This window comes from Lonchura striata, chromosome 18, assembly GCF_046129695.1.
Source record: "Lonchura striata isolate bLonStr1 chromosome 18, bLonStr1.mat, whole genome shotgun sequence".
NCBI classification, from domain to species: Eukaryota; Metazoa; Chordata; class Aves; order Passeriformes; family Estrildidae; genus Lonchura; species Lonchura striata.
This window is the reverse complement of record NC_134620.1, coordinates 14388139-14409230: the sequence shown is the minus strand read 5'-3', so window position 1 is coordinate 14409230 and position 21092 is coordinate 14388139. Positions and strand designations below refer to the sequence as shown.

The window sequence follows — 21092 nt, the reverse complement described above, 5'->3', positions numbered from 1 at the left end:
GAAAGTATTTGTGAATAAGCCCTCAATTGCTGGGGTCAGCTGCAAGGGTCCTGGAGTGAGGCAGGACATCAGAGGAAAGAAATGGCTGGCTCTGCAGAAAACAAATACACCTCTCCCTCAAATAAAGGCAAAGGAATACTGTTCTCAGCAGCTTCTCCTAGACCAGCTCTCATTGTTCTGTCTGGGGACTTGAATGCTGGCATGGATTTCCCTAGCAATTTTATCACGTGAAATATCAAAGTATTACATGTGCATTTATTTTTAAGCCTGTGGCTTGTGTAGTAAAAATTTGGCTTGATCATTATGATGTGGAAATGAAAGGCAGCCAAGACTCAGATCTTAACTCAAACCATCCATTCCCCCACTGTGTATTTCTCTCTCTCCTTTTTGTCCAATCTGCTAATGTGACATTCCTTTCCAGTGGGAATTTGCTTGTCTTTGCAAGGGAAGAATTGAGATTCTTATCCAACAATGCATCCCTTCTCCCTTTCCCATGCTGCTGAATTCCTTTGTCATTCCTGCGAGCCCCTCCATGGCTCTGTCAGCTTAGAGAAGGCATAAATACAATTTGGGTGTAACTTAGACTGCCAGGATGGGTAATAAATCCACACCATAAAAATACTGCTGGTATCTGTTGTTAACTGAGAGGTGCCAGTGAATTCTCAGCACTTGCAGGAAGGCCAGGAGCTGAACCTGACGGGTTCCTCCAAGGTTCCTCCATGCACAAGGCAGCCCAGGGAGTGACCCCAGGGCAATGACCAAGGGTGCTGGGCACCCTCCCCTCCCAGAGAGGGAGAGCAGGGCTGGAGCAGGCACTGCAGCTGGACAACTCCAGAACCTGGCTTTGAGAAAGCACCAACATTGCTCCTTTCCCCTGAGAAAGTGTCTGCAGCTCCCCAGGAGCACTGAGAGATGCATTAATGCACAGAGCTGTACATTAAAGGCTTTTTTCTTCTTTCTTCACTGACCCATTTCAGTTCATTAGCCCCCATGCAATACTCTACAGTGACAAAAAGGCTGGGTATGACTGTGAGTTCCCCTGCACAGCCAGCTGAGCTTTGAGAGTCCTTGAAGCTCACTTAGATCAGAAAACATTTAAGCACTGCAGGTTTTCTTCTGTTTACATTTTGGAGAAGCCTTTAAGATGACAGTGTTGATTTAACAACCGTCAGCAAGCCAAATGGAACAGCTTTCCTACCTGAGCAGATGGCCACCAAAAATAGATTACTCACAGATAGAGTTTCCAAATTTTCACAAGACACTTCATCTTTGATATCTAAAAGTTGGTCAACCTGTGTCTATTTTTAGGCACTTAAATCACTGATCCACTTTCCAGTGCCAATGAGCTCCCTATTGATTAAAAAATAATATATGGGCTCAGCATCCCTCAAGGTCACCTTGGCACAGCAGGTAATTAGTTGCCCAGCTATAGATAAAGGTATCTAACTTAAGGCATCCAAGGTGATAAAATATTGGCTTATCTTCTTTAGAGTGCTTTGTATTTATGGAGAAACTGCCAACTTTTCAGCACTTTGTTTTGGCTACTGTGTGCTGTGTATGCAGACAAGGTGTGCTCATTAAAATTAAGGCAATCCAGTCGTTCTGGTCACTGAAAGAAAACCACACCAAAAATTCTGCATTTTGTTTTTCAGTTGCATCAGTAAGGTTTGCATGAGTTATTTGGGCCTTTTATAAACTTGCTTCAAAGGAAAAGGCACACTTAAATAATGAAGCCCTCACAATGTTCAAGTACAGGCTCAGTCCTGGGCTGTCTCCTTGGAAAAAACCCTCTTTCAAAAGGGCTTGATTTTCAGAAAACACTCAGCATTTGCCTCAAAACGCCAGCTCAGTCAGGATCTCAGCTGATGCACTCCAAATCATGAGTCACTTCTTGCAAAATTTAGCCACAAACATTCTCACATTTGCATTAATTTTCCTAAGGGAGAGTGACTTAAATGTTATATCCTTCATTCAAACTACAAATGAAAGGAATAATGTCTGTGACTCTACATGTCCCTCCTACGCCATTTCCTTCCGTTTATCCCCCAGTGTGAAATCTGTTCCTGGCTGAGGTTTGGTGATGGAGATGCACTGCTCAGAACCAGGGCCTGACCTGTGTGTCAGAATTGTGCCACTCTCAGCAACCTGAAATGGTCCTGCAGAGGAAGAGCAGCTTAAACCAAACACTCCACTAAAATCATCTCAGAACTCACATGCTGGGAAAAATAATTTCAACCCAAACCACGTTTACACGTTTTCCCTCTTTTGTATTCCTTGCAGTGCCATGTCGTGACATGTCACATCATATTGCCAGAGCATAAACAACAGGAGGTGTCACGATGGGCACCCCTGGCACAATCTGCCACAACCTGATGCTGATAAATGCCTTTGCATACTCAGGACAGATCATCCATAAATCTGAGAAGCTGACAGAGGGACTGGGCACCCTCTCCAGATTCACAGGCTCTTTTATCTGCAATCAAATCCACAATTCTCCCAGTGCTGCTGCAGGACTGATGCTGCTCTGTCCCACAGGGCAGGACTGGGCGAGGAGTGCTGCAGTTTTTGTTTCCACAGTCTTTGTCTGAAGACAGTATGCCAGATGTGGTTTCTAAGCCCTGAAGAAGGGTATAAATGGGTTAATTACATAAGATTCTTATGTTTACAGGATGCAACAAATGGAACAGATGGGCACCGTGTCCTTCTAGCTTGGACATTTTCCTGTCACTAAGTTATAAAACAAACTAGATTATTTTTATGTCCCAGAAAATTAGGTAGCAATAATCATGAAAATGGGCCATAAAACTTGACTTGAGATCTCTCCCTATCTATGTGAGAAGAAAAATGCTTTCTGCAAGAGGAGTAGCTGTGGACAGATTTAATTACATGGTTCCCAGTCCCAATCCTCAAGTCAACTGACCAAGGAAGCACACTCCAGTGACTCTTGGGTTTATTCTGGGCCAGAGTGACTGCTTGCCTTGATCTGGTGGTGCTCTCCAATTTTCTTTTCCACAGAGGTTGTGACCTGAAACAAGCTGTTTGAAATAACCCCCTTAGAGAGATGAGAATTTGCTGGCTTAAATTAAGATCAGCACATGAAGTGGATGATGAAACCCCCAAAATTCACATGCAAAATAAAAGGAGAGATGAGCCTGGCAGTGTGTCATGGCTCCAGGAGGGAAAAGAAATGGATGTGGCCATCTTCTGCCTCTATTTTACAGCTCTTGAAGATATTAAATGGTGACAGCTCTGTGCTCTCCAGAACAGAAAAGAAGGCTGTGCTCATACAGCAAACCAGGATCACTGTCCAAAGACTGCCTGTGCAATGGAAACAACACAGGCTCATTAGCTAAAGAAAGAGTATTAAACCTGTAAACAGCACAAACTTCAGGGTAGTTAGAACTTTTACTGCAGATTGAAACCCCCGTTGGAAAGGAAGAACAGACAAGGCAATTCTAGAGTATCTGTAGGGAAAAGCAATTAACACAGACTACACCTAAAGTCTCAATTCTAAACTGGCATGAATTACCATCTGTATTTCACACTGATAAAGTCCTGCCCCATGCCAGAAGGCAAAGCCAGGAAATTCAGAGTGCACATCACCTGCTTAGGAGTATGAAGCAGCTCCTGGGCAACGGCTGTGGCCACAATGGCCCTGCTGGTGGCTGCACTGGGCTGCAGGAAGAGAGAAAGCCCAGACACCAGCTGCACTCCCAGGTCTGTGATGGTCACTTTGTCATCCAGCACAGTCACCGTCTTCTCTGCCAGGATGGAGTCAGACAGAGGAGACAAAACCTTTGGAAAAACACAGAAGAATCAGTTTAGGAAAAGGCTGATCAATTGATAGAACCTTTCTTAAGGTCATCATCCCTTCTCGTCTCCAAAGCTTTATGCACAGAAATTAAGAGCACAGGAAAGGGAGTCTGATTTCATTAGCAGGGTCAGAAATCCTGAGTGGAGAGGTTATGGCTGAGAAGCATCCAAGACTGGGAGCTGTCTTGTCCCAGTTGTGTTATTTGCATTATTTCACCACGAGAGTGGATTTAAAATTCTCTTCTCCTGTTACTCTGTCCTCCCATGTGGACGAGCTCATTAAACCTCCCAACTACTTCAAAGGGAGGTTACCAGCCTAGGATTTGTCCTTCATTTCATGGCTTGGAAGTTCTTGTTCCTCCAGCATTTTCTGTTTCTGATGGAACATCAGGACAGCAGAATATCCTCCCCTTTGCTGGAACGAAGGGCCATGCTGCTCTCTTTGGGGAACTACAGCTAGCCCGCTCATGCACATGCTGTCTTCTCCACCTTCCTCATATCCACACAGACAGCTCTAGCTACCCTTTATGCACTGGTGTGGATCTCAGATTCAGTCAAAGAGAGAAACGGAGAGTTTCTAGCCAGGCAGAAGCCTCGGAAAGAGTTGGAAAAGATTGTAAATAATTCTTTATCTCTCTTGTTGCTCACATTGTTTATAGTTAAGTTCTATCACTGTGTGTCAAGCACTCTGCACCAATGCTGTGGGTTGGTTTCACTTCAGGAGCAATGGAGTTGGTCCTCACAAAGCTCTGTATAAAAGAGCAGGGTATTTTGAATAAATCAGAGTTTTCCTCTCAACAACTTCTGAGTCAGAGTCTCTTGTCGTGCCTTGACAGCGACACACTGGCTTTGGTAAGGGCTCACCTGTGTAACCCCCCCAGAGGTACAATCCATGGGCACGGCAGCGTGGGGCCCCCCAGCCCGTGCCCAGACCCCTCCCAGAGCTGTACCTGCATGGTGGTCATTCCCACTTCCCGGCCGACCAGGATCCTGCCCTCCTGCAGCCTGGCAATGTGGGGATCCTCCAGCTTCATGAAGTCCCTGACCAGCTCGGTGATGTCGAAGTGCCAGTCTGAGCCCAGCAGGAAGCTCAGCTGTCCCCAGGGGCCCGAGTCCTCGGCCACGAACTGCGTCAGCACCCTGACCGTGGCGTGCTGGTACTGCAGGCTGCAGCCCCTGCCCCTGCGCTCCTCCTCCTCCTCGTCATCGCTGTCCCTGGTGGGCCTGGAGGCAGGGAGAACACACAGAGAAATGTTCTCAGAACATCCGTGAAAATTAACACTGGAGTGCCCCTTCAACAGAGCCCTCCCTTCTGGGTTTCTGGACTACTGATTACTGGATTTCTGGTCCACCTCACGTGATGGAGGACTGGGCTGTGCCACCTTTTCACCTGTGCTGCCGTCTCCAGACAACACCTCTGCCAGCGGGCCTTGCCAGAGTCCCACACTGCATTTTGTTGCCCAAAACAGACACGTGCACAGAAGCACAACCCCACAGCTTTTACAGCTTTGTGTATCTGCAGATCCCAGTGCACGGCTGGGGGTTCCAGCAGTGCTGCTCCTCAGGGGAAGGCGCTGCATTTCGGGAGCATTCCTGTCACAAATCACCCGGGAAGGGCTGTGCCTCAAGCCCACCTTTTGCTGGAGACCACGGGGACGCGCCAGCCCTTGATCTGGCTGAGCTCAGTGTCGGAAATGTCGATCTGCAGGGGCAGGCGGGGCACCCACACCGTCATCTGCAGCGGGGCGCTCAGGTACTGGTAGGTGAAGTTCACCAGGGCGTTCACCTTGCCCTTCATCTCCTTGCCGTTGACAAAAACGTAGTCACACCTGTCAGAAACCTGGGAGGGGGAAGGAGAAAGGGTGATGGCTGTGGCAAAACCAACCCCAAGTGTAGCCCCAAAACGAAGAGAAAAGGCTCCCCTGGTGGATGCCCGTTAATGAAGGGCTGGCACGGTGGGAGCAGCTGAGCACAGAGCCCTGCCCTGGCTCGGAGGCTGGGCTGTGCTGGAGGTGCCAAGGACTGGGCACTGTTTGTGAAGCCTGCCCCTGATTTTCTGTAGCCAGCTCCAAACCGATGTGATGGCAGAGCTGGGGAACTCTCAGTGAGCAAAGGCTTGCTCAAGAGGAACCCAGCAAACCCAAACTGCTCTCCATGGGGCAAGCAGCTAGTCACAGCTCTGCCCTGATGACCTCCACCAGGGGTGATGCTGCTTTCGAGACTGGCTCTGCAGTAGATTTCACCCACTGAAGAGTAACAGAAGTCGACTCATTTCCTCTGCAATAAACATTATCTGTTTGTAAATGTTTACATTTTGATTAAAGCTGTAAAGTATTTCTAAACACTACAGTAGATTTATCATTAATATGTAAATGCTGTCCTGAAATATAAGCAAGCATTATCATAGCTGTGTAAGAGTTATATCAGTAATCACTTCTTTAATCAGTGTTGTAATTTACAGACCATTGAGTTTTCTCATTTATTATGTTACTGAGTACTAGTGATAAAATCACTCCTGGATATATAAATCATTAAGAGAGATGCAGATAGTATGAAGTGACTCCATGTGATAAAGTCATTGTCATTTCTATTCCTAAAGGTGTCATAAATGTCTGGGGAAATCCTGTGGCACATTAATCATACATTAAGTGGTGAGCAGTGGGAGCTGTTACATTACTAAATGAGTTGGTATGTCTGCAGAAATTAAGAGCAAGACCAGCAGATCCCAACTCCTGCTCTTGCTCCCATCCTGTCAGGATTCTATTTCATCACCCCTAACGAGCACTGGTAATGGTGGAACTGCATCTCCCCACCTGAAGGTGTATTTATATTATCATCTGCTCCCTGTTACCCGTTCCCAGCACTGTTTTGTTCAGATGAGGATCATCAGCTGGCAGTGCTGGTGCCCCCAGACTAAGGCAGCAGATGGATGTGCTCTGTGGGCACAGATGCAGGGGCTGAGCTGCTCCCAGTCCCACACAGCCCCTTTGTATCCTCTCTCAGCTTTAGACTCATATTCTGGTAAAATATTTGATGGTGAGATTGCAAGAAGAAGCTTCTGAGAACACAATACAAACATTTCTCTTCCTGGCTGCCTCAGGGGGTTATTGGTATAGCATCCCAATGCTCTAACAGCTCTGCTGACTGAAGCCCTACCATGTGCTACAATACCTGACCCATCCCTCTCTTCAGGCTTCTCCCTCAGCCCTCCTGAGGCCGGCTTGGAAGCCTGAAGGGGGCAGAAACACCTTCATTTTAGCACTATGAATGCCATGGCCTATTTTCCCATCTATTAACTGGAATGGCAATACAGAAGCAGGTTTTGTTCACAGCAGGCTGTTTCAGAATGGCTGTCTGATCTCACCTGAAAGCACCGTGCAGCACAGGTGACGAGGAACCCAACACTGTGTTTGATATCTTATATAATGCCAGCAGTTATTCAGAACACACCCCTCAGGTGGGCTGCTTGTTCTTTCTGTGGTGTCTCTGCATCAGCCTCACCCTGGGAGAGGAGCCCTGAAAATGCTTCTCATTAAAGAGCTCCAGCTCAGGCCAGCAAGGGCTGCATGGCAGGAGCCCCAGCCCTGAGCCCTGGACACTCAGCCCCTGTATCTGGGCTGCTGGTGTCCATCCAAGGTCTGGAACATTCCACAAAGCAGCTTCACATAAAGCTCTTGGTTCTTCAGCCTTACCTTCCTTTGAGCAGAAGTGCCTGGGAGGCTTGTCAGCAAAATCTAGCTGAACTCTGCTTGGAGCAACAGCCATTGCTGTCCTGAAGCTGGCTCCAGCCCACTCATTTCTATGGAGAGCAACCCAGAGACAAAGTGAAGTTTCTGGTTTAGCTCTGCAAGTTGCTTATTTAATCTTCTCACATTTATGCATTGTACAAATGGCTAGCACGTGCTGATAAAAGGTTTCTGACAACATACTCGGCTTCAGACTGGTCAGGTCTGCTCCAGATGTATGATTTTATATTGTCTAAACTCAATGTTGTCAGTAACTGAACAAATCTAACTGCTGGGGAAAGAAAAAGAATAACGACAGTAGCAAAACTGCAAATCCAGAATGGCTTTGGGCTGGGATCCAGCCTCCATCTGTATTTGGAAAGCTGCTCCAAGCCTTCGTGGCTGTGGCACAAACAAATGGCTGAACAAGTCGGTAAGCTCCTGAGAGGTGGCTGAGCAGCCAGCACAAAGCCTCTCCAAGTGCTCCAGGTTGGTATTTATTACTGGACATGCATCAGCAACACTGGCAGGTCTTTAGGAGCTGCATGGTGAGAGACATGATCCTCTTCCCCAAGAACAAGCATTGCTGACGTCCCTGCACTGCTTCTCCTCTGCTCTGTACTCCTGATGAAGAGGTAGCACAGAGGAGAGGAACAAATCTCAGGCTGTACTGCATTCCTGTAATTCTGTGTGCATTTTAACCCTTTGAGGCATCCATCCTGGAAGATCGTCCATCACTCTTGACAGAGAAAGGCAGCACTTCCCAGCCCGTGCTACACAGGGGGAAGTGTCTGCACCTGATCACGGGTGGTTGTGCTCTCTGTGGGTTCCTGACACTGTCCCACACAGCGTGCAGGTACAGCCTCACCAAATCTGCTCCTCAGATGAGCTCAGCCACAGCAGAACCAAAATGAGAGCAGGGGCATTTCCCTTCCTCGCCCTTCCCTCACACAGTGACACTTAAAAAATCAATAAACAAGGTTTCTCAGCCTCAGAGGACAGATGCAGATGGACTGCTCCAATTTACAGCTCCAGCAAGCCCCAGGTGGGTCTGATTTGCTGGGCACATGGCCCTCACAAAAAAAGGGAACAGGTTGTGTGGTGCCTCACCAGCCCCCAGCTGAGGCTAACTAAGGTGGAAATAGCATCCCAGCTTGGTTCTGGAGCTCTTCAGTGCAGCTTGGCTAGCCTGCTTTGATCTGTTCTCCTGTGGGTAAAACAGGACAGAAACACAGGGCTGGTAGGGGTGACCAATGTCACATGGAACCAAGGAGGAAGGATAGAAAACAGATTTTTAAGAAAATGGGTCACATTAGAACTCAAAATATTTTTTTTTAATTGAAAAGGTATATTTGTTGAAGAGTTTTTGACAGATAGAAATACTATTCTGTTTTCCTCCAGGCTTTTGTCAACGTTTCTGGAAGGCCAGGGAGCAGTGCAGGGACAATCTCAGCTGTGGCTCCTGCCCACTCCAGGTCAAGAAAGTCTCTAACAGAAGCTGGAGACTGTGAGCAATGATGTGTCTCTCATCTCCTGTAGTATTTATGCTTTTACTATGAAAACATCCTCCCTCTGAAAGTGCTTTTTATCTCTGGCATCAGAAGAAGAGAGCAATGATGAAGGGAAAGCCTGCTCAGCCACCACCTTTAAGTGATTGGGTTTTTTCTTTCCTGCTTAGCAGATCAGCAAGAAGTTTTGCATTTTAAAGAGCTCTCTGATGCTATTTCAGCAGTTTCTTTCATTATTAAGCTGCATTCAGCTACTTTCCCCTTTTTTCTATTCTCCTAACTTCTTTCTCCAGATTAAAAGTAAAATAAAGAAGCAGACAGCAAAGACAGGGCTAAGCACAGTTCCCTAGAGACTTCTTCTTTGTCTTCTTCCTGGCATTATATTTTTGTGCCCTCTTGTAACAAAGGCCATTGCCTTTCCAGATGACTTGGATAGATTCTCTCTGCAACAAATCACATTTTATTGAGCTGACAGAGAAAACTGCTTCCTGGAAATCAAGGGAGAGGCAGTCCTGATGGCCACCTGTGGCACTCAGGGATCTGGGGAGGGAACTGCCCCTGGCAATCTGCAGGTGGGCTGCAGTGAATTTAAAGGATATTCCTGGAGCTGTTACCAGCCCAGTGCAGAGCCTCTGGGTCTCCCAACACCTCCTCATCTCAGATTAAACTTTTGATCCCACCGTGACCTCTGTACTGCAGGACTGCAGGAAGGGAGCAGGAGCTGCTGGAGGTCACACAAAGGATGTGACAAGGACAGCACAGCCAGGGAGGGGCTGCTGGCACCTCTGCAGAGTATTGGGTTTGCCAGCTTAAATTCCACTCCAGATTCCTGAGAAATCTTCCTTCAATTGCTGGTGGAGTCAGGCGGTTTTAGAAAGACAAATTTCATGTCAAATACAAGCTAAGGCTGCCTTTCAAAAGATGGGGAACTCAAAGCACTGTCTGTCCTGCTTCGTGCCTGCTGTACACAGGAGTGGAAAGAATGACAGCTGTAAAACCCAAAAATAAATGAGTGGTTGCCTCTGTGAGGCTGGTCCAAGCTTGTTTGTTCTCCCAGTGGTTTGCACCTCTGCAGACACCAGCCCAGTCTCTGAAGGACACTTCAGAAGGACAAAAAGAGAAGATTTTAATGCAGCAATCCTGTCAGGTTTATGGAGACTGAAAAACTGAGAGGCATCAGTCCATTTTCTAGGCAGAGGTCAGAATGGCTTTAGGACTGAGCAGAAATGGGGAGACGTGGTACCAGGGGATGTCCTCCTTGCATTCATCAGGTTCAGAATCTTGCATTTTTGTCTGTAAACCCATGTACCCATTTCTGTTATACTCATGTAAATGTTGCTAAGATATTCAAAGGTTACATAAATGTTTAAATATTTATGACAGCACTTCTATGAGCAGAGAGCTTTTTCCAGTGCCTCTTAAAGGAATCTCAATTTCAGTGGGGAAAAAAAAATAAATTACAGGATAATCAGCAAAGAATAGTGGTGTTCAGCACTTCTCATAGATGAGACTCCCTGTTCAGCTTGGTGTCATCCCTCTGCCACAGCAGGAAGGCACTTGGAGCTCATGGAGGTCAAGCTCTGGGAGCAGCCATTCATTGCATTAAGGAACACAGAGCACCAGGATCACTTATTCACCACAGACCAACACAGGAAATATCATTTCAGTCATTTACAGGAAATAGTAGACAGTGAAAATCATCCCACAAGCTTTTTGGATATTCCTGTCCTTGCTATAGAATTTCTCTCAAGATTTCTTTTTAACAGCGTGCTCTGTAGAAAGGGAATTATCCTCAATTAATTCTACAGGTTTTGAAAGAGAGACTCCGTGTGGCTCTCCAGCCTTGATTCCAATTAAACACCACGGCCTTACACACAAAGGAAATCCTCTGCTACATGAACATTAGGCTTCCTAAGAAGGATTTCAATGCCTGGCTGCATAATCCTGAATAATCAGTAACCTAGTGGAAAACTGAAGCTGTCTCAAGGCCCATCGTACTCATTTTTTCAAATTAAACTGTTTAAGTCTGATAAAAGTCAGAGCCTCAGACCCGAGCTCCTCCATGCTATTTACAGCTTCGTGGCAATGTCAGAGCAGCCTTCAGAATGGAAAGCTGCATTCCAGGAGCTGCTGACTGCTGCACTGGCTGGGCTTGCCATGGCCAGCCCTGGCTCCCAGGGATGCAGCCAGGAGCTGCCTGCCAGCACAGAGGCAAGCAGAGCCCTGGGCAGCTCTCACCTGAGCTCTGCACAGCCTTGCTTTGCTCACATTAATGCAAGAATAACCCCCAGAGGCAAACAGAGCCCTGGGCAGCTCTCACCTGAGCTCTGCACAGCCTTGCTTTGCTCACATTGGTGCCATAACCACCCCAGAGTCCTTTTCACCCCCTTTTGTGCCCCCCAAAAGAATGGATCTGGTTTGTGAGCTAGCTGGGGAAGGATTCCCACGCTGGGCACAGGAGCAGGGCAGCATCACCTGCATGAGCTGGTCCCAGCTGCACCCCCAGAACTCACAGCTCTCAGTGGCACACAGGGCTGGCTGCTCGGGGCTCTGTGCTGCTCAGCAGCTGCCACATCCCCAGGGGGATCCTTGGCCAGTCCCCAGGCAAGGCTCCCAGCATCCACACCAACAGCACAGGGATGGAGCCCCAGCACTGCAGAGGAGAGCTGGGCAAAACCAGGGCCATGCTTTGGATGCAATTTGGGCTCTCTCTGCTGAGCAGGGTTTTCATTTTCAGTGTCAGCAGCCAGATTAGCAAAACTAAGCAGAAACCCCCCCAGAGCAAGAGAGCTTTTCTTAGGGAGAAGGCTGTACATTACCTAATCTCATTACAGAGATTTCAGAGGCAGCCTTGCAGAGCAGCAGCACTACATTTAACTAACTGAATATCATTCACTACGACAGAACTGAGAGAGTAAAAGGGGTACAAAATGCCAGCTGAGGCTGGAGGGCATCTATTTGCTCCCAAATGACCAGTTCCTGAAGCTGAACTGTGGCTGTGCTGAGCCACGGGAGCTCTGCTGCAGCTCACATTATCACAGAACCCAAAATCTGCCTTGCTTTGTGCACTCTCCAAACAAGCAATTTCTGGAAATGGGGACAAACAGAGAGCTTGGCTCCTGCTCACTGGGGATGGCAGCCCATATATGCAGCATGGCCCCAGATATCTTTTTTGGCAAGGCAGGATCCCAGGGTGGAGTCACTTCTAATTCCATCTCACAGCTCAGGCAGTGTTGTGCATTTCCATCACAGTGTTTGTCATTCCTTAACTCAGTGTGTATCTACAAAACACAGATGCACAGTGAGTAAATTACAACCAGGGGCAGAAAGCAAAGTACAATCAAGCCATCCTCTCTGCTGACTGTTACTCAGACAGGTCTGGAGCAAACTCATCATAGTCTCATCACCTCAAGACTGGAGCTGTTTCTCCCATTTCCTTTCCCAGTCCTGATCTCAAAGCTTTGGAGGTGATTTTGAAGCACTTTCTGTGCAACTCGAGGTGCTGCTGCTGTGATTTGGGGCTGTGCTGGTTCTCCACCCCAGTGCAGGCAGGCAGCTGGGTGAAGGCACGAGGTGACAGGCAGGGAAGCCTGCACGGATGTAGTTTGGAAGTTTCTTCAGCTGCCCTTGAAATTTTTGCCCATTGTGGGATGGCAAGGTGTTTACAACTTTGATTGCTGAATGTATCTCAGTCCATGCCCATTTTGAGTTCCAATTTCCACAGGCTGGCTGCTGGGGGAGTGGGGCTGACCATGCCTGACAGAACATCTCCTGTGAGAGCTCCAACCACTGCTGCCCTCCTTACTCTGCTGACATCTGGCAGAAGTGTGTGGCAAAGCTTCATTTTTATAAAGCTCCTCCCAAGTTCTGCTGCTCTGCTGCTGTATATTGATCCCATAAATCACAGGACTAGGGGAAGTATGGAGGAGGGCAAGGAGGAGGACTTTCCACTTGTTATCCTGTTCAGAATACAACACCAGCTTTGCCAGAAGAAAAACCTTCAAAGCCACGGGGCTGCAGAGCAGCAAAGCAATGGCATTTCCATGCTGGGGCTTTCTGCCCTGGTTTTAAAGCTGTTCAGTTTGACACAGATGTTCCCAGAGCATCGGAGGGGGACGGGGAGCCAGCAGAGCACAGGCTGCTGGCTCTGGGCTCACAGAGAGATGCAGCTCCTGCTGCCAGGGCTTTCGGGCTGGTTTTGGCTGTGGTCAGGGGGAGCTGCACTTGCTGCTCAAAGAGCACAAAACATCAGCAAAAGCAGCAAAATCCACCTGAGCTCCCAGCAGAGGGCAAGGAGCCTGTGCATGCAGCTGCACTTGCTATAATGGATCCACACAGATGGATCCTATTGGTAAATTCCAGCTTAGCCAAAGAAACTTTGCCTTTTGCTTCCTTTTTAGTGCCATAATAAATTTTGTGTCCACTTTTGAAAGGTTGGAGCACTGTGTGAAGGTCTAGAGCACTCAAAGGCATTTAAAGTTCATGAAATCAGCTGTAAATTTGGAAATAAAGACTGGGAACTATGAGACAATAAAAGAAGTGAAAGGAATAGCAGTCAGCACATTCAAAACACTGCACTGAGCTGCCCTGGGACCATGAGCATCACTGGGAAACTCTTACCTGCTCTTTGCAGATAGATCTTAAATTCAGATTTCCACAGGGTTCTGTTACTGAGAACAATGAAATTCAGGCCAACTGAAGTCAAAATTAATATAAATAAGCTTTGAGCTGATGGCCAATTGCTGGGCAAGAGCTTTAAGCTCTCTACCAGAATTAAAGGACATTTCTTTGATACTAAATATTACAGGCCCAGTGCAGACAGGCACTGAGCACCTTCAGCTTCTGGCCTCACTGTCAGGTTTGGCTGAACCCAAATCACCAGAAATTCCACACAATTGAAAGCACAGAAAAATATCTGCCCGAACCTCTAGATGATAATATGAGTAAGCATTAAATAGCTCTCAATAGCTCTCATCAGTAAGTCCTTTTTTTACCCCTAAGTTTGTGATTTAAGATAATCTACAGGCTTTACATGCACTGTAAGCTCATGCACACAGCCCTTGTACCATGGGCTCTGCCCAAAAGACAAAATTTATGATGACTGGATTTTATTTTTAAGCAGAAAGGTTATTCCCAACAAGGTCTCTACACCAGGATTTCACAGAGAAAGATATTTCTAAAGAATTGAACATAAAAGCTTGATGGAGAATTTCAAAATGAATTAAGGATGAAAGGCCTCTGTGCTCATTTGAAGCTTTCTGAGTGCTTTTTAAAATCTAAACCAATTGAAGATGTCAATTTGCCTTGAACCCCAAACCACTTCCCCATGTAAAGAAAGAAATTTTGTGGAAACAAGAACATTCTAGATGAAAAAAAAAAAACCTAAAAAGCCTTTTTTCCTTTCTGATGAGACGAGAAAACCTTTTTGTTCCAAGCCCTTAATTGAGCTGTGTTTTTCAGCCAGCTGTGTGTTTTACAGCAGTTAGCACTCGTGTCACAGCCACATCCCTCCAGAGGTTCTGCATCTACCCCAAGCACGAGGAGACACCTCCTGTCACCATCGGAGCAATTTCCAACCAGCTCTGCAGAGGAAAAGGCACCTGGAAATGTCCCTGGCTGCTCCAGTGAATGCTGTGCTCACCTCCAGTTATTTGGTCACCTCAGCCTCAGGGTGCCCAGGCAGGGGAGGCTCCTGGAAGCCTCTCAAAATGTTCTGATGGGGCAAACATCGTTGTGAGGAACCCTTTTAGTGCAGATAAATTATTTCTGCAGAAAATAAGAGCACAGCAGGGCCCCGGGTGCTAATCAAAGCACACGGTGCTTCAGGAGAACATTCTTCCCAAAGAAATTGCTGCAGAACTGCAACAGTCCAGGCTGTGCTGTAGTTCCTGCAAGAACACACTCCTTTCTTGTGTGGCTTGGGGGTTTCACTCCTTCCTGATGAATATAAAAACTACAACAGCCAGAAGCCATTTTTCCAGAAGGATTTTTGCTTGAGAAATAATTCTGCTGTCATTTTCTGTGCATCATTTGATGCATTACGTATCATGTATTTTTTTTCCCTAATCTGACTCTTTGTTTCTTTGTTCCATTAAGTAGAAGAACTTAATACTGGTCATTCTCACTGTTGGAAAGAAAAAATCCCCACGGGGCTGGAATTATTTGGTGGAATTCTATAAGCTGTTAAAGCCATACAGAATCACAACAGTCCTTTTCCGATTCTTTTAAAATCATTATTTGTGAATGCTATCTTGTATTTTTTTCTTACTCAGGGAAGTGGTTTCCAGTAAGGTTACAATCAGGACGATCCCTAAACTAAATTTCATTTTTTACTTCCATTTGTGATTATGTGACTGCCTTAGGAAAAGCATTGATAGGAATTTCTGGAGATTAAAACTGAAAAAGCATCAAGCTCCAGCAAAATGGAGATATTTGGGTTGGCTTTGGAGGATCCACTGAACACAGAAAGCTTTTCTGTAGCTTTCTGCAGCTAAATGTACCTGAAGGCCCTTCAATAAATACAACTGCTTTTTATTCCCTTAATTTTGTCTGCCCTCTGTTTTCAGGTAGCCCCAAAAGGCACCACCTGCAGGACTGGCTGCAGCAGAGGAGCTGTGCTGCCCTGGCAGTGCCACCCAGCAGCCTCTCAGCAGGCTGGCAGCCCTGCCCTGCAGCTGCTGGGCAATGCTGGCCCAGCCCAGCCCTCCCAGGCAGCTGTGCAGCTGAGAGGCACAGCTGGAAAGGTGCTGGGGAACATCTGGAGGAGCAGGGCTCACAGCAGAGCTGCTTTTGCACTGAATGCAATCCATGCACAGAGGGCTGTCGCCCTGATTCTTAAGATTTTCTAAAGCCTTCTGAGTTTACATTCTGTTAGAAAACTTTCCCACACATTTTCTATAAACAACATATTGTTTTGCATTCCTGGTGGGGGTGAAGGAAGTTGAGTTTGTCCAATGTCATTGGAGAGGTGGCCCATTCACTCTCCAATCCACTGTCACCTTTGGAAAAGCATAAAAGTTGAAGTCAGAAAAGAAACCTTCTTCTTTTTTACCTTGCCATCGCAGTGGCTCGTGTTGTGCTTTCTCGTGTCCTATAGCGACAGAGGGCCTGAGGTGAAATTACCCAGGCACTTTAAAAGTGGGACAGGATAAAAACAACCCTCAGTGTGTTGTGTGTACAGCCGCACCTCACTCACCCAAAATCCCCTCTCCTCACGCCGGGGGAACGGGAGCAGGGTTGATTTGCAGGAGCTGATTTAGTGGTTACTCCAGGCCGTTCTCCTTGTGCAGATGCAATGTGAAGAGGCAGAAGGCAGTGGGTGGCAGGAGCTTACCTTGATGACGTCCTCCCCGGAGGATTTGCACTCCACGGCCTCGGAGATGTCCGTCACAGCGCTGTTCTCCTCGATGGACACCACCTTGACGGGCACCGCCACCGTCCTGCCCGTCAGCATGGCCGTGTTCAGGATCTCGGTGTCCTGCAGCCAAACAGAGCACAGCACTGCTCACAGCACCTCGGGGAGCCCACCCCAGAGAGCAGCACCCTGCTGGAAGGCAGGGACCCCCAGCCCCGCTTCAGCTGCTGCATAAACACTCACAGCAAAAAGGGCAACCCCGGCTCAGCGAGGAAATGATGATGTGTGCTCCACATCAGGAGGCTGAAGGATACCTTCATTAAATCTATACTATGTTGCATTAATATACTATTTCAAGAGATACTATTCTACATACTTACTCCTTACCTATTTAACTAATTAATAAGCTCATGACTCTGCTGAGAGCCCGAGCCACAGCTGGGTCCCTTTGGTCACTGACCCCAAACAACTTCCCCAGAATCCAGCCCAGCCATCCCTGCAGGTGAACAATCCCAACCACATTCCACATGGGCAAAAAAAGGAGCAGAGCAAAGATTGTTTTCTCTTCTTCTCCCTGTGCAATCCTGAGAGGCAGAATCGTGTCTCTGTGTCCAGAGAATGGGAATGTCACAAACACTCAGAGCTGAACTCTGTTCAGCACCGATCTCTAACTTCAGGCATACCCCACAGGTATCTCCTGCTTTTAAGATGTGTGGAGTTATTCCCAATATTCACTTTCCAACATGTGATTGCAGAGCTTTTACTAATATTGGCTTGACTGGCAATGTTTGGGTAAGGATGAAAGAGCCTCCAAAGTAAAAATGAATCCAAGCCCATTGCAGAGACGGGGCCTCTCTGTGAACTTTGTGTCTGGAGCTGTTTCAAGATTATTTAATTTCCTCTGATATGGCCAATGAAGCAATGTAAGGAATCCAGAAGGAGTTAGTGATGCTGTTAACTGCAGGGGAAATAACAAGGAAATTTGAAGTCTGAACTGGGGTTGTGGCATATAAAAGCCTTTCAATGCACCATCGACCAGGCCAACACTTGGAACTCCTCAACTGTGTCAGCATCACTGTATTCCCAAGATTCCCATGCAGGAAAAACTTCAAAGTTTTCTTCAGCTTTTCAGCTTTCAGTATAAAGTGAATAAAACATTCAGCAAATTCCTCAGCACTGAAGTCATGAGGACTGCAGCCACTGATGTCAACAGCAGCAAAATGGGGCACTGACACTGTTGATACTGTTTTCAATTCAAGTTTAGTGAGTCTGAAATTTAGGTCAGATTTTCTTTTCATCTGGCAACTTGTTATATCTCAGGTTCTCCTGCAGCTCTCTTAAGAAATCCCATCAAACTTAAAAGGAAATGCTAAACAGGAATGTTGACTGTTCTAGAAATGTGAGAACCCCAAATCATTCCACTGCAGCATGAGAGATCCCCAGCACTGGGAAGGGATGGTGCCCATCCAGCCACAGCTCTGAGCACAGATGGAAACCTTTTGCCTTCACCTCCCCTGAAAGCAGCCATAACTCATGGGTATTACACAGATTAAGAAATACTGATGTATAAGCAATTAATATATTACACACTATACTAAAAGCAATTTTCAGCTCTGCCACTTCCCTTCCTCAGGCTCCAAGTGCCCTGTGATAGTTAAAACAAACCAGAAAAAAAAAAAGACCAAGGAACAAAGCCTTGATTTTATTGTCTTTTTTTGTTTAGAACTAAAATAGAGAAGCATGTATCCCATATCCCTGGATATGGAATAGCCTCATGGCACAACTGCTGCCTCCTGTGTTCCCTTTATATTGCTGCAATAAAGCCAAAGGCACTTCAGGGAGAATCAGCCATTGTCTGCACCACAAAACCTGACAGACAGCTCTGAACACAGGAAAGCATCCACGGCCCAGGGCTCCTCAAAGGCTGAACTGAAACAGACCAAAATAAAAGGAGCTCAAGCAGATCTGTCTGTCTGTCTGTCTGTCCATGAGCAGCCTGAACGTGAGCCACAGACCCAGGTTTGCTTCCCTGCACTCTCCCACCCCTGCAACAGCCCCGGATATCCACTGAGGAGCACAAGTCCCATCTGCAAGGGATGTCTGCAGTGAAAATGTGGGGAGAGCCTGGATGTGGAAGAAATGATGATGTCTGCTCCACATCAGGAGGCTGAAGGATAGCTTCATTAAATCTATACTATATTACATTAATATACTATTTCAAGAGATACTGTACTACTCCTTACGTACCCATTTAACTAATGAATAAACTCGTGACTCTGCTGAGAGCCCGAGCCACAGCTGGGTCCCTTTGGTCACTGACCCCAAACAACTTCCCCAGAATCCAGCCCAGCCATCCCTGCAGGTGAACAATCCCCAACCACATTCCACATGGGCAAACAGAGGAGCAGAGGTAGAGATTGTTTTCTCTTCTTCTCCCTGTGCAATCCTGAGAGGCAGAATCGTGTCTCTGTGTCCAGAGAATGGGAATGTCACACATGTCAAGCAGCACCAGGACCACAATTTCCCTCCAGCAGCACAGGAAACCCAGCAGCCAGCAGAGCTGGGGGCTCCTGGGTCTCATTCTTAAACACAGTATACTGCCCTGGCTGCAGGCTAATTCAGGATAACACAAACAGCATTCCTAAGAAACTTTCAGAGACTGTGAATTCATTTAAAATGAAGGCACTTTTCAAAATCACAATATCTTGGCCATTTCCACATTCTTTAATTTTTAAAATCCCCCAAGAACTAATCTACTTTCTGTGCAGGCAGCAAGTAGAGTTTTAAAATGAAGTTTATTTTATGTGACAAAAAAATTGAAAGCATCTGATAGAAGTGTTTGGACTTGTTCCCCAAGAAATTTAAAAAATGAGGGAAGTAGAGTAAATTGAAAAAAAAAAAAAACAAAAACAGAAGGAAGATGCACTCTAAGTCAGCATCAATATCCAGGTCAGAAAGAAGTTTCTGTAAATGAATTGCAAACCCTAAAAAAGCCAGGGCTGGCACTTCCACAGCTAAAACAGAACTACACAGATAATCCTCATGGAAACAAGGGAGATTCAGCTCTGACCTTGGAAGCCTCCAGCTGTCTTGGCAGCACAATGCCCAAATCCCAACAACATCTGACTCTGATACTGCAGAGGCTGAGCTGCCTTTCTTGCCTGAAGAACATCTACAAGCTCCCAGTTTGGAAGGTTCTTTCCTGTTACCAGGGCATCCCTTCAATGGACACAACATATGAATGAAATAATTACGACTTAAATGCATTTAATTAACAAATAGTATAAATAAAGAACAATTTTTCCTCTAATGATTACAGGAAAACTTTAGTGGTTAGGCTCAAGGAGGTATCAAAGGAGACATCTGAAAGCAAATAATTGAATTTTTTGTGTAAGAAATTACTTTAAAATGTATTGGCAGAATTTGATGCAAAACCACCGCTGTCCAGGAGATCTCCAAGCTTTCCTCCTTGAGCTGCTGCTACACTCAGAGCAGCATAAAGCTGCACTGACACTCTGCTCAGGTTAGTTTGGATGAAATGCCCCAGCACTGCCCTCCCCAGCTGCACCGCTGTGCAGGACTGCCCTGCAGGAACATCCCCTCCTCAGAAAGGGGAAGCACACCCCTGCAGCAGGCGTGCCCCAGAGCTCAGGAGCTGTGCTCAACCTGCTCATCCAGAGCCAGGCACCCAGGAATGGCTCTGCAGCATCTCACCTTTCATCCCAGCCCTCTCCAGCCAGGGAACTCACACTGATGGCAGTGGGAGCTCTGCTCAAAGAGCAAGAATACAAAATACTGCTTGCATTTAGCTGAGGAGCAAACCTTATGCTCATCCAGCCTCTCCATTGTAAGAAGGCAAGCATTCAGCCATGACTGATTCAGGAACTAATTCAACATTAAATTGTGGCAGAATGAGGAAGCAAAGTGACAGCTGTTTAATTAAACTCTAAATCCGATTAGATGGTGTTATCAAGAGAAATCCACGGGAGCCTGAGGTCATGAGAATGGTCCAGTGTGCAGGCTGGAAATCCGAGTGGAGCCTCCCAGGACAATGTTAATTGAGGCTCAGCATTCAGGTTTGTCCCTCGCACAGCCACGCCACCTCACCAGTGCCAAACCTGAAGGACTGACACAAAAATGCCATTTCTGTTTGGACAGGGAAAGTTGCTTGGAAGAGCACGTGGGAAAGGGGCACTTGGGCACTGCCACCCTTGAAACGAACCCAGCAGCTGCTCACAGAACAAGGCCAGAGGCAGCCAGTCCTGGCTGCTGACAGGGCTGCAGTGGAGACAAAGCCCACCCAGAGAGCTCCAGGAGCTGGTGCCTCCACTGAGAACACTGCCTGCCTGGCAGCACCTTGCAAGAGGAGATGGAGACGTGGGAGATGTGAAGTGCCCGTGCCAGCTGCAAACAGCCCGGGTAAGGCAGGAGGGGCACTGAGCTGGGCATCACATCTCCAGAGCAGCTGCAGAGCTGTGGGGCTGGTGTGTGAGCCTGGCTGTGGGTTCAGCCATCAGCACTGCTGAGATTACAGCTGATTAACAGCGTAACACTGCTAGGCAGCAGGCCCTGCTCAGCTCCATAATCCCACATTAACAGTGAATTACACATTGTGCTTGCTGCCAACTGGGTCCTCTGACACTCCACATCATCCACAGCACTGGTACGGGAGGGGAAGGAAGCTGACATTCT

The 21092-nt window shown here is 47.0% G+C and overlaps 1 protein-coding gene across 1 annotated transcript in view; it reads right to left on the bottom strand.

The window, feature by feature from the left end:
* TMEM132C (transmembrane protein 132C) overlaps positions 1 to 21092 on the bottom strand; it is a 183270-nt gene that overhangs the window by 6122 nt on the left and 156056 nt on the right. The window contains exons 5-8 of the mRNA XM_077787270.1: positions 16380 to 16523; positions 5448 to 5653; positions 4764 to 5037; positions 3604 to 3795 (exon numbers count right to left, since the gene is read on the bottom strand). Of these exons, the coding sequence (XP_077643396.1) occupies positions 3604 to 3795; positions 4764 to 5037; positions 5448 to 5653; positions 16380 to 16523 (816 nt within the window). The remainder of the gene's footprint in view (positions 1 to 3603; positions 3796 to 4763; positions 5038 to 5447; positions 5654 to 16379; positions 16524 to 21092) is intronic.